The sequence below is a fragment of the Podarcis liolepis genome (genome assembly GCF_965112155.1).
Source record: "Podarcis liolepis genome assembly, chromosome: 8".
In the NCBI taxonomy this organism is placed as follows: domain Eukaryota; kingdom Metazoa; phylum Chordata; class Lepidosauria; order Squamata; family Lacertidae; genus Podarcis; species Podarcis liolepis.
The window spans coordinates 68206836-68220427 of NC_139560.1; the positions used below are offsets into that span (position 1 = coordinate 68206836).

The 13592-nt window shown below is 51.8% G+C and overlaps 1 protein-coding gene and 1 long non-coding RNA gene across 7 annotated transcripts in view; one reads left to right on the plus strand and one right to left on the minus strand.

Moving 5' to 3' along the window:
* Nucleotides 1–1435, plus strand: part of LOC310714437 — a 69738-nt gene extending 68303 nt beyond the window's left edge. For all 3 annotated transcript variants that reach the window (XR_014529764.1, XR_014529765.1, XR_014529766.1), the window contains exon 4: nt 348–1435. This is a non-coding gene — a long non-coding RNA (uncharacterized lncRNA). The remainder of the gene's footprint in view (nt 1–347) is intronic.
* The window catches only part of CDH20 (cadherin 20), a 155331-nt gene that overhangs the window by 4326 nt on the left and 137413 nt on the right, over nt 1–13592 (minus strand). For all 4 annotated transcript variants that reach the window (XM_083519252.1, XM_083519249.1, XM_083519251.1 and 1 more), the window contains exons 9-10: nt 8839–8960; nt 6517–6634 (exon numbers count right to left, since the gene is read on the minus strand). In XM_083519252.1, coding sequence (XP_083375378.1) covers nt 6517–6634; nt 8839–8960 — 240 coding nt within the window. The remainder of the gene's footprint in view (nt 1–6516; nt 6635–8838; nt 8961–13592) is intronic.

Genomic DNA, 13592 nt, shown 5'->3' on the forward strand with positions numbered 1-13592 from the left:
CTGATTATAAAGTAATAAATACCAAAGTTTCTATTTTATTCTGACATCTAGCATTTCTAAAACCAAACATTTTCCTGATTCACAGTTCTGAGACCCCCCCCCCCCATTTAAAAGATGACAAGGGTTCAATGTTTAAATGAACATTTAAGTGCCACAGGTCAGGACCAATATCTGCTCTTGTTACTGATACAGTGGCTATGCTTGAAAACTGGTCTTCAAAACAAAACACAAGGAACAGCAATTCACTCATTGCTGTCACTCCAAATTACACCACTTGTTTGCTTGGTGGCAGTAGGAAGTACATCTGATGCTGAGAATTCTCCCCAAATTTCTCTCTCTCAACACAGTGCCTCAAGGTTGAAGTGAGCCTGGATCACCCAATGCTGTAATGGTGGTTTCTTTCAACCTCATCAGCAACGCATGTTCAAAAAAAGGAAGACAAGGTCACAGTGTGTTCTAGCAAGGCAATGCCCTGGAAACTCTGGCAGCTGTTTCAAAATAACTGATATAGGCAGCTTAGTGCTAGAACATGCTGATGCAAGAAGACACCGCTTACTTACTGAAGTAGATTTTCATTTTGTTATCTAAGGAGAGAAGATCTGCTAATATTCAGAATTTTTCAAAACATTTAATATGCACTCTGAATAATTAGATTATTCCTTTGTCCCACCGAATGCCCAGGTTTCTACAATGAACAGGACTGCATTCATATCTATCCTCTGAATTTAAGAGGCAGGGGGCCAGCCCAAGACATCTTGCTGCCTGAGGCAGAGAAGCGAGTGGTACCTTGGGTGTAGTACGCAAGGCTGGCCAAGTTGTTTTGGCACCTGAGGCAGAAAATACCAGAAATGCTTCTAAAACTCTCTAGCAGTTAAAACAAAAAACAAAACAACCGTCCCCTAAATTAATTGTTGTTAATTTTGTTGCCCTTTCTTGACTTCCAAATACAGCTGCCTGAGGAAGCCAACTTACTTTGCTTAATGGTAGGGCCGGCCCTGCTTAGAGGAACCCCAAATAGAGGACCAGCTATGCTGGGGAGGGACTGGGTGAAAAGGAAGTGGAGGATCATCAGTGTACAGCAGTCACAGTGACATGCTGATCAGTCTATCAGATGATGTATGTAATAGAATCACTTTATTGCAATGGGCAAACGCTAAACGGAATAGCGCTCTAGCAAACCAAAGAAAAACTTATCTGTGTGAAAATTACATATCTGCTGTTGTGAAGAAAATATCCTGAACATTCTGTGTCACTTTTCAGCAAGGTGAACCGTGATTGGATGTACGTGGAAATAACTGGAGGCTTCATAAAATCTCTATTCCCCCTGTTTTTCCTAATGTTACGAAGATTGTTTTCACCACTAGGTGATGCTAAAAAAAGGTAAAGGTAAAGGACCTCTGATAGTTAAGTCCAGTTGTGGACGACTCTGGGCTTGCGGCGCTCATCTCACTTTATTGGCCAAGGGAGCTGACATTTGTCCACAGACAGTTTTTCTGGGTCATGTGGCCAGCATGACTAATCCGCTTCTGGCGAACCAGAGCAGCACACGGAAATGCCGTTTATCTTCCCGCTGTAGCAGTACCTATTTATCTACTTGCACTTTGACGTGCTTTCCTACTGCTAGGTTGGCAGGAGCTGGGACCGAGAAACGGGAGCTCCCCCCCGCCCCGTCGTGGGGATTCGAACCGCCGACCTTCTGATCGGCAAGCCCTAGGCTCAGTGGTTTAGACAACTGGAGGCTTCATAAATCTCTACTCTCCCTGCTTTTCCTAATGTTATGAAGATTGTTTTCACCACTAGGTGATGCTGCAGCGCTGTTTATTTCTATGCCACCCCATTCCATACCATGCTAACAGCAAATGCAATTCTCGGAGTGCCAGTCCTTTTAATAATGATGTATCAGGTGCTTCAGTTTTTGTACCAAGTTCCCTTTTGCTGTGTTTGAATGGTTTTCAATAATAATAATAATAATAATAATAATAATAATAATAATAATAATAATATCTTTATTGTCATTGCCCCCTTTGGGGACAACAAAATTACTTGACTGCCTCATAAAAAACACTAATTAAACAATACAGTATAATACAGCAAGGGAGATTAGATGACTTTCAAAGTCTGGGCTTCCCATTCAGGGCCGAGATCGCTCTGGAGAAGAAGCTGTTCTTAAGACGGCTCGTTCTTGTCTTCATCGTCCTGTATCTCCGTCCCGACAGCAGGAGCTCGAAGAGACAGTGACCAGGATGCGATGGACCTTTTACTATGTCCAGTGCCTTCCTATGGCACCTTGTGGCATAAACACTAGGGTTTGGTGCTGGTTTTAGTTTGTTTTGCTAGGCTTCTATGATTTTATTTCAGGCTATGTATGAATTAGCAGTTTAAAATGCAAGTGAGGCAGTTTTCCCCTGCTGAGTTTCAAGTCACATGTGCACATGATTGCATGCACTAAAGAGGGGGTGTGGATGTCCTCACCTGGTGCACATTACCTGTTGGGTTTCCCTGTACCTGCAGCCCCCCCAACTCTTATTCGTGAAGTTGTCATCTCTGTGTGTGCTGTCACCTGCACATAACACAATGACTGTCTCAAATGCACGCAGCTCAGCTTAACTGTGCAGGGAGTGTGTTGCTTACGTTTTCAAATCAGATGGAACCGAGGAAAAATGCATCCAACAGCAGTATGTCTCAAGAAACTACAAGGTAGATATGAACTGTGGCTAATGTTATGTTTTGCATGGCAGCAGTGGAAGCTTGGCCTTAAGTGTTCTGTTGTGGATTTTCTTTTATGGTTTATGCAAACTGCTCAGAGAACTTGGCTGGGTGGGCGATATAAAAGCATAAGAAATAAGTAAGTCTGAAATGGCACTATCCGTGCTCCAGGAACAAAGTATCAAATTATACTTGAAATTATTAATAATATATAGCGTATTTTTTGTCCCATAGGACACTCCGTCCCATAGGACGCACCTAGTTTTTTTTGGGGGGAAATAAAGGAAAATTTTTTTCCCTTTATTTCCCCCCTAAAAGCAGGTCGGGGAAACAGAACCAGGTCGAGGAACAGCGGGATGGCGGCGCTGCGCCTCCCTGCTGTCCCCCGAGTTTGTGGGGCTGGCCGATGTCTGCCCGGCGCGAGGGGCGCTCTGCATCAGGACGCCCTGCCCACTGGGTGGCAGGCTGCTATCCGCAGCGTGGGGAGCCCTGCGGGGAACTCCTGCAAGGCTCCCCACACTGCGGATGTCTGCCTGGCTCGGGTGGCGCTCTGTTTCAAGGCGCCCCTCGCGCTGGGCGGCAGGCTGCTATCCGCAGCGTGGGGAACCTTGCGGGGAACTCCTGCAGGGCTCCCCACGCTGCGGATGTCTGCCCGGCGCGAGGGGCACTCTGCTTCAGGGAGCCCCTCGCACCAGGCTGCTATCCGCAGCCTAGACATCCCTGTGGGACTAGACATCCCTAGGGCTGCCTAGGCTGTGGAGGTGTTCCCGAAGCGCCGGGCACTCTGCTTTCAGGGCGCCCGACACTCTGGGAAGCAGGCTGCTATCCGCAGCCTAGACATCCCTGCGGGACCTCCCTCAGGGCTGCCTAGGCTGCGGATGTCTTCCTGAAGCCTGGAAAGCGAGAGGGGTCGGTGCGCACCGAGCCCTCTTGCTCTCCAAGCTTCAGCAAAAGCCTGCATTCGCTCTGTAGGACGCACCCAGATTTCCCCTTCATTTTTGGAGGGGAAAATGTGCGTCCTATAGGGCGAAAAATACGGTATATTGTAAAAAAAAGGAGTCAAAACACCCTCAAAACAGGCCACTGATGACTGAGCATTCTGGTTGACTTGCACTGGGTGGGGTAAAATGGAATGCAGTATCTTAGAACAGGACACTCCTAAGGCATATTATACGGAGGTCCTCTTGCGTTCTACTTGCCATTCCAACTGTATGCTACACATGCAGTTGGAAGTACAGTGGATGCTCGGGTTGCGAACGTGATCTGTGCGGGAGGCACATTCACAACCCGCAGCATTCGCAACCCGCACGTCCGTGGGTCATGATTCGGCACTTCTGTGCATGCACAAAGTGCAATTTAGTGCTTCTGTGCATGTGCAAGTGCCGAAACCTGGAAGTAACCCGTTCCGGTACTTCCGGGTTCGGTGCGGTGCGCAACCCGAAATCGCACAACCTGAAGCGTCTGTAACCCGAGGTATGACTGTATCTACTCACTGGGTCTGGTGGTGGGTGGGGTTTGTGGCCCACTGTCATCTTGCAGCCACGCTGCTGTACCCCACCCCCTTGGTCGCCACAGAGTTTTTCTGGGCTCCCACCAAAACCCCCTTTTCAAATTGGCAAGAGGAGCGGACCAGGACTGAGCAGGCTTCATTCCAGTCCGCTCCTAGAGGATAAAAGGGGCCTCGCGCTGACGCCTGCAGCACAGTCAGCCCCAGAGCATCACCCACCCAGCTCTTTCTCCAATATTATCTTTTTTTCCAGGTCCAGGGGCATTGCTACGGTCGGATTGCTGTTTTTCAGAGCCGTGAAGATATTTCCCCTGCTCTTCAGGTTTTGTCTTCCTGGTAGCAATTGTCACAAATTTTGCGGTTTTAGGCCTTGGGTGGAATCCTTTAGTTCAACAACCAAGGAAGGGGTGTCGTGGTGACCCACCCTTTTTGGTGGTGGCAATATCAGGGTTCCCCATTAGAGGGGTCCTGAGGGGAGTCTCTGACCACAAGCACACAGCAGTGGGCCACTGAGCTCCCCTCAGCAATGCGGGAGGGGGCCAGCTGTGTAAAGGCAAGTTTTGCAGGGTCCCCAGTGCTGGATTTACGAAAAAGCTAACGCTCTCTTGGGGCCCCCCAAAAAAATTTACAGGAAAAACACACCTGGATGTACATTTCCAAAATATAATATAAAAAACCAAAATAAAACCTACCATATTTTTCGTCCCATAGGACGCACCTAGTTTCTTTTTTTGGGGGGGGGGGAAATAAAGGAAAAAAAAATCCCTTTATTTCCCACCCAAAAGCAGGTCGGGGAAACAGAACCAGGTCGAGGAACAGTGGGATGGCGGTGCTGCGCCTCCCTGCTGTCCCCCGAGCTTGTGGGGCTGGCCGATGTCTGCCCCGCACGAGGGGCGCTCTGCATCAGGGCGCCCCTCGCACTGGGCAGCAGGCTGCTATCTGCAGCGTGGGGAGCCTTGCGGTGAACTCCTGCAAGGCTCCCCACGCTGCGGATGTCTGCCTGGCGTGGGGGCACTCTGCTTCAGGGCGCCCCTCGCGCTGGGCGGCAGGCTGCTATCCGCAGCGTGAGGAGACTTGCGGGGATCTCCTGCAAGGCTCCCCACGCTGCGGATGTCTGCCTGGTGCGGGGGGCGCTCTGCCCTGGCTGCTATCCGCAGCGTGAGGAGCCTTGTGGGGAACTCCTGCAAGGCTCCCCACGCTGCGGATGTCTGCCTGGCGCGGGGGGCGCTCTGCTTCAAGGCGCCCCGCCCGCCAAGCGGCAGGCTGCTATCCGCAGCCTAGACATCCCTGCGGGACCTCCAGCAGGGCTGCCTAGGCTGTGGATGTCTTCCTGAAACCTGGAGAGCGAGAGGGGTCGGTGCGCACCGAGCCCTCTCGCTCTCCAAGCTTCAGCAAAAGCCTGCATTCGCTCCATAGGACGCACCCAGATTTCCCCTTCATTTTTGGAGGGGAAAAAGTGCGTCCTATAGGGCGAAAAATACGGTACATACAGCAACAGTGTTTTGTGTTGTGTATGGACCTATTAGGTCCATAAATTACCATATAGCGTATATTCAACACAAAAACCAGTGACAATTTGTTGTTGACAAGGGACAGCTGGACATATAAAGGGCACCATTACCTTCAGTAGCTTAGGGCCTCATCAAACCTAAATCTGGCCCTGAGTGTCCCCATATTCCCAATTGACCGTGTCTTGCCTCAGACCCCAGCTAGGGGCTGAGAGGGCTATACGCCCAATGCCTAAGTCATCTGAAATTTAATAAAGTTGTGGCCATTTTAATCCCAAATATGTTGTCATGTGTTTTCCTTGAACTGAGATCTGGCTCCTAGAGTGAGGTGGGGGACAGCATCTGGGCAGGCAAACTCCTCGCTTCTTAAGTACCTAGGAAATGCTGTTTTCCGTGCTCTGGGTGGGTGTGGGGAAAGAGCCAAATAATAACCCCCTAGATTTCCCCTGCAATTCCAGTTATAAGCCTGACCTTTAAAGCATTTTGAGCAGGGCAACATTCAGAGGAGGTGCCCACGAGCATGACAACAAGGCTTGAATTTGCACGACATTGGCACATTTCCTCAAAATAAGAGAACCTGTCACTGAGAAATATGTAGACAGGGGGAAATTTCTGGATTGACTGTTCAAAGTGTAAAATAATATGTCATTTTATTGCTGCCCTTAAGGAGCAGGTGTCACTTGGCATCATTTGCAATGGCAGTCTCGTGACGCAGTGCTAAGTCCAAGCCTCCCAAGACCAACTCACTGCAGAAGACGTTAGTTAGCGAAACAAATGGGTGTCCGCTCCAATTACCTTGATTGTCCCTTAGAGTAAAGTTGGGGTTGTTAGCTGCCTCGGGAGCCAAGCTATAGTAGAAGTGCTGTCCCTCTTGTGGGTCGTCCTGGTCAATCGCGCTCACTGTCTGAATCAGCTGTAGGAGGGGAGAGCAAAACAAAGGGTCTGATGAGAGCTCCAGTGCAGGAGAAAACTGTGTTTCAGGATTGCAAGGAAAAGCCAAGCCCAGATTCATCTTCTTGAGGGAGCAGGGATCTATGAAGGCAATCGATATGTTGCCAGAATCAATGGTGAGTGAAATGACTAAAAACAGAATGGGTGAACCTAAGCTGGCTAAAATATGAGAAGGGCAAATTAACATTTGGATGTCCCATAGACAGGAGACGGAGCATATGCTTTGTGTGTAGGAGGTCACAGGTTCAGTCCCTGGTATGCCTGTGAACCTTCCCCAGCACGCCCCCTTTCTGATAGTTCAGTGGGTAGAGCTTGAGACTCTTAACCTCAGGGTCATGGGTTTGAGGCCCATGTTGGACAAAAGATTCCTGCATTCCTTGTGGTCCCTTCCCAACTCTGAAATTCTGAGTCTATGACTCTGGATCTTTGACCTTGAGAAGGCCAGAGCTGCTGAGGTCATGGAGTGGGAGGCTTTCAGAATCTGTCTCCATCTCTCAGGGAGGAAGATCTGAAATAGCCTGTGGCCCTGAAGATGCCCACCAGGATCATAGGACTAAAGAAACTTTGCATGTAACTCTAGGAGACATTAAACCTCCTAGTCACAACTTCTGCTTCAAGAAGAGCCTTGCAAATCCAAAGGGTTGTACCCAACGGTTGCATGAGCATGAACTGAACTTTCTCTTCCCCCCTCCTGCCCTGTGCCTCACTACAAACCTTCTTCTGAGGGTCCAAGGGGGGCTGAATGGTAGGGGCTGCCCTTTAATGCAGCTGCAGTGTGAGAGGGGAACTGGCTGGAATTAAGCAGAGAGATCTTGCTCCAGCTCTGCTGCTATGAGACCTCTCTGTTTATTCTCCAGATTTCTGGAGTTGGATTTTCAGGCTGCAGGAGGTGAGGATGAGGGGAAGAGAAAGACTGGTTGGATGAGCTGCCTTGGGTTAGTGCATCCACTGGATGCAACTCAAATACTTGCATGCTGCCAAAAATTGTAAGAGAAAGAGGGAGGTAAATCACCCATTCTGTATTTTCATATGAAGGATGCTTGCATGGGTCAGATTTGTATTTAATTGCATTTTGGACTGGAAAAGGAGAAAAGAAAAAGTGCTGTTTCAACTTGTATCTAAATATAAAACAGGACCATGTGGGGACACCTTCACAGTAAACATTAACCACGGAGAATGTCAGAGAAAGGTTAATATATGTGATTTCTTGCAGATGTAGCTGTGAATGAAATATGCAGAACTGCACTGGGTAGTGAGAAATGAGCTAAAATAGAGTCAAAACAAATTCTCAATAGTTCTTTGGACTCAGGAACACAGGTAGCTGTTAAACAAACTCCATGCCCTGGCCATACCTGCACCCCAAATGCATAATAACCCCGGAAGTGAAAAGGACACAATGATTTAGCTGATCCAAGTTAAAGGCTCTTCTCTGGCATCCTGCTAGTTCACCCACCATTATTCCTCAACTCATTGGTAGCTCTGAAGCAGCAATATTAAGAGTCACTACTATGCTGGCATGGGACGCGGGTGGCGCTGTGGTCTAAACCACTGAGCCTTGGGCTTGCCAATCAAAAGGTCAGTGGTTCAAATCCCCATGACGGGGTGAGCTCCCGTTGCTTGGTCCCAGCTCCTGCCAACCTAGTAGTTTGAAAGCACAGCAAAAAGTGCAAGTAGATTAAGGGGTGCCGCTCTGGTGGGAAGGTAAATGGCGTTTCCATGCGCTGCTCTGGTTTCGGTGTTGCATTGTGCCAGAAGCAGCTTAGTCATGCTGGCCACATGACCTGGAAAAACTGTCAGCGGACAAACGCCAGCTCCCTTGGCCTGTAAACCGAGATGAGTGCCACAACCCCAGAGTCATTCGCGACTGGACTTGACTGTCAGGGGTCCCTTTACCTCTTACTATGCTGGTATTGCACAAAACATGAATTCATCAGTCCGCACAGTGCTAGTTTTCTAGAAAAAGAGGTGCCGGAACTCATCATGAATGCCACCCTCTTTCTCTTAGAAAGGCAATCGCACCCACCTGAGTTCAGGCGAGTTCTCCCTGGGGAAAAAAAGCCCTGGGTCCACAGGTAGTACCCTTAAATCCCTCTAATTTTGTAAGCTCAGGCTATACAGTGGATTATTCACACAGAAGATGGTGCAGTTTTTCTTAGCTTCTCTCACCTGTCCGGCTTTAGCATTTTCACATACAAAAGCCTCGTAGAACCTGGAGAATTCTGGAGCGTTGTCATTCACATCCAGCACTCTTATCGTGACAGAAACACTGCCAACCTGCGAGGGGTTGTCTGAAAGAAGATAGAACAAAGCAAAAATAAAAATAAAAAATCAGAGTGGCTTGGTCCTGGTGTGAATTAATCTTGGTGCCATGCATTACATTTGAGAGTTGCGGTTGCCCAAGAAGAGCAGGCAGACCTGCAGCGCGTTACAGCACATGTTGCGCTCTTGAGGCTCTGGTTTCATTACTTGATGTGTCTAGAAGGTTCGAGCCCACCAGGGATGGCTGTGGGCAGAGGGATGGACCAGATGACCCTCAAGGACCCTTCCAACTCTGCAATTCTGTGATTCTATAAAAATTTTCTAGTGTGTTCAGAGGAGTACCTAGGCTCCTTTGCACCCTTGGCAAGGAGCTGTATCAGTGTCCCCTTGCAAGGAGCTGTGTCGGCAACCCCCACCCCTTAAACCCTTGGCAAGGAGAAATATTGGTGCTGTCAGAGCTGCTTGAAGATCCTAGCTCACAGAGGATCACGCTAGCCAGCGGTCATTAAGTAAAAGTCTTTATTGAATTACAGTTTCCATTCTCACGCTGCTGCGCGCAACTCTACGCCTAGTAGCTAGGTCGGCGAAGCTCCGTCTGAGTCTCCGCCCTGTGTGCACCAACTTAATATCCTAGCCTTGCTCCACCTTTTCCTCCTGACTGTCCTCCTCTGGGTCCCTCTACCCCCCGGGGCTTCTTCCTTCCGGGATTCTTCTGACGCTGACCCAGACCCTCCTGCCTCCTTGCGCCGGGCTTTAGGACCTGGCTCTCTTTCGGGGCTGCTTACTGCGCCGCCTTCCTCTGCATTTGAACTTGGCGCGCGCGCCCAACCTTCCACTTTCCTCTCAACCGTTTCTTCGCTCCCCGATGGAGGTGTGGCCATCCCCGACTCATGTCCTCCCTCCTGTGGAGGTGTGGCCACTCCTGACTCATGTCCTCCCTCCTGTGGTGAGCTGCCAGCGCTTCCCCCCTGGCTCCCTTCCTCTTCCCTGCTTCCTGGCGGTGACGCTGGTCCCGATTTCCAGCTGCTCCCCCCTGAGTCCTCTCTGGCTCTGTCTTCCTGGGGTGCCCCCCTAGACTCCCCCCTTGCCCTCGCCACTGGTGCTCCTTTCTGTGAATCCTCTGATTCACTGGAAAGACTAGGAGATCTCGGGTCGTCGTCGTCACTCATCTTTTCTTCTGCCTCCTCCCCTTCGCTCTCTGTTTCCTCCCTTGCCCGTGCTTCTGCTCCTAAACCCCTGACATCCATCCCCCCCTCGAAGCCCCCCATTCCCCCCTCCCCTCCTTCCGGTGCTGGAGCTGGGGGCTGCTGTTGCAAAGGGACGAACGTCGGGTATCGGTCGCTTCCCGTGGCAGGCCTCCATCTGAAGTCTCCCGGGTCTTCCTCCCCGCTCTCGTCGACGACAGTCACCTCCGCTTCCATCTCTGTGCCGCCGTGCTCGAAACCAGGGTCGTCCCCGAAAACGTCCATGTCCGTCTCTCCCTCACTTCCTCCTGTCGGTGTTGCTCGTCCTGGGCCTTCCAGCCACCGTCTGCGCCACTGCTCCTCTGGCCTATCGTCCCACCAATACGAGGGTTCTGATGCAGATCCCGAGGGTGACCCCTCCGGGGAACGGACGTCTTGTGTCGGGTCCTCGTCCGAGTCGAACCCCCGGAAAGTGCTGGCCGAAAGTGTGGGCGTGAAAAGCCAGTCGTCAAAATATTCTGCTGGCATAGGTCTATGGGGAAAGAGGGCATGAAACTCGTCTTTGAGGAGAGGTTCGTCCAAGGCGTAGCCCGGCACCCAGCTGTTCGCACTGGCCGGGGTGCCCTCCTTGGCGAGAAAGTATTCTACCCCCTCTTCCCCCCATCTGGAGTCCAAAATCTCAGTGACTTCGTTGATGCGCTCCTTCTGTGCCACTTCCGCGTGCCCTGTTCTGTCTCTGACCGGACTCGGCGCTGTTCCGGGTTCCTGGAACCTGTGCGGTGCCTTGTAGGGAGTGAGCACCGATCTGTGGAATACCGGATGCATTCTGGAACCCTCCGGAAGTGCCAGTCTGAAAGCTACCGGGTTGACCTGCTCTTCGACTTGGTAGGGCCCCAGTTGCTTATGCCCTAGTTTCTTCTTGGCCAACGACCTGGCCGGCACTGCGTGGGCTGCTAACCAAACCCAGTCTCCCACGTGGAGCTCTTCGCCAACCCTTCTGTGCTTGTCCGCTTGTACCTTGTATGCGTGCTTGGCCAGCTCCAGGTGGCGCCTCAGCTGATCGTGGACCTCCTGCAGCTCCGACGCGAACGCATCTGCTGTCTGCGGCTCCCCCTCCCCCATTCTTTCCAGTCCCGGGAAGGTTCTGGGGTGCCTCCCGTTGTTGGCGAAGAACGGCGTGACCCCCGTGGACACGTGCTTCGTGTTGTTGTAGGCGAACTCGGCAAGCGGTAGGTAATCCACCCACGTCGCAGGCTGTTGATTTGCATAACATCTCAGGTACTGCTGCATGATGGCATTGACCCGCTCCGCTTGCCCGTTGGTCTGCGGGTGTCTCGCCGACGCCAGGTTGATCTTGACGTTCAGGAAGCCCATCAGCTTCTGCCAGAAATTCGAGATGAACTGCCGCCCCCGGTCGGACAGAATAGACCGTGGCAGACCATGAACCTTGAACACGTGGTCTATGAACAGTTTGGCGGTTTGCTCCGCCGTGGCCACCTTCGCACACGGAATGAAATGCGCCATCTTGGAAAACAGGTCCACCACCACCAGCACTGCCGTCTTGCCCCTTGAGCTGGGCAGATCCGTGACAAAGTCCAGAGCCACCCTTTCCCAAGGTTCGACCGGAGTTTGCAGCGGTTCCAACAGTCCGGCCGGCGGTTTGTGCACTGGTTTGGCTCTCTGGCAGGTGTCGCACCTCGCCACGTAGTCTGCGACCTCCCCTCTCATTCCAGGCCACCAGAAATCCCTGGCTACTAATTCCACCGTCTTCTCCTTGCCAAAGTGCCCGGCCGTGGGCGCGTCGTGCAGCTGCTGCAGCACCTTGGCTCGAAGTTCGTCTCCCGGCACGTAGATGGCCCCTTTTCGGATGAGCAATCCATCTCGTAGCCGGAAACCGTCGGCCGCTGCCTTGCCCCTTTGCACCTCTGCCATCTTTGCTTGTGCGAAGGAGTCCTCCTGCAACGCACGTCGCACCGCCTCTAGGTCCACGGTCGCCGCGGCGCACGCCCACACTGCTGGTGCGAAGATGTGCATGGCGGCCGCTGGCGTTGCGTCCTCCAGATACTGTGGCTTACGGGAGAGAGCGTCTGCCATGATGTTGGTGTCCCCCGGGACATACTCTATTCGGAAGTCGAAGTTTGCAAAGAACTCAGCCCAACGTATCTGCCTCTGGTTCAGGAACTGTGCCGTGCGCCAGTGCTCTAGATTCTTGTGGTCCGTGCAAACCTGCACCGTGTGCTTGGCGCCGATCAGAAAGTGCCTCCACGCCTTGAACGCTGCGTGAATGGCCAGCAACTCCCTGTCCCAGATGGTGTAGTTCTGTTCGGACTTGCTGAGCTTCCTGGAGTAAAACGCTCCCGGTCGCCACACCCCCTGCGGGTCTTTCTGCAACAGGACCGCCCCCACGGCTCTGTCCGAGGCGTCTGTCTCCACCCTCATCGGCTTGCTGGGGTTGACATGAAGCAGCTGCTCTTCCGACGCGAAGAGACGCTTGAGTGCCTGAAAGGACTGCTCCGCCTGCGCTGTCCAAACGAACTTCTTGGAGCTAAGCGTGTCAGTGATGGCCGCTGTCTGCATCGCGAAGCCCTTGATAAACTTGCGATAGAAGTTCGCAAAGCCGACAAACCGTTGGACCTCCTTCCGGTTGCGCGGACTCTTCCAATCCAACACCGCTCGAACCTTGGCGCTGTCCATGGCGAGCCCCTTGTCAGACAGCTTGTAGCCCAGAAAATCCACCTCCGGCACATCAAATTGGCACTTCTCCAGCTTGGCGTAGAGCCTATGTTGCTTTAGCCTGCTCAGCACTTCCTTGACGTGTCCGTCATGCTCCTGCTGCGACTCCGAAAAGATCAGGATGTCATCTAAGAAACAGACGCACGTCTTGTAGAGAAGTCCCGCCAACACGTGATGCATAAACGCTTGAAAAACGTGGGAGCCATTTTGCAATCCAAAAGGCATAACTCTATATTCGTAGGTCCCCAGTGGCGTGAACATGGCTGTCTTCCACTCATCTCCTTCCTGCATGCGAATGAGGTTGTACGCCCCCCGCAGGTCCAACTTGGTGAACACTCTGCCCTTCCGTACCTTTGCGAGGAGGTCGTCAATACGGGGCATGGGGAAGTCCGATGGCCTCGTCAGACTGTTCAAAATCCTGTAATCCACTACCAGTCTTTTCTGGGGCGTGTCCCGCTTCTTAACAAAGAATACGGGACTGCCCCCCACTGCCCTGGACTCCCGGATGAAGCCGCGTTGCAAATTATGGTCAATGAACTCTTTGAGTTCCTGCAGTTCGTCCTCTGACATGGAATACAGTTTCCCTTTAGGCAGCGCCGCCCCCGGCAGCAGGTCAATTTTGCAGTCATATGGTCTGTGAGGGGGTAGCCTGTCTGCCTCCTTCTCGCAGAAAACTTCCAAAAATTCAGCGTACTTGTGTGGAATCGCTTGCAGCGTGCCTAGCAGCAGCTGTGACTCCTCTTC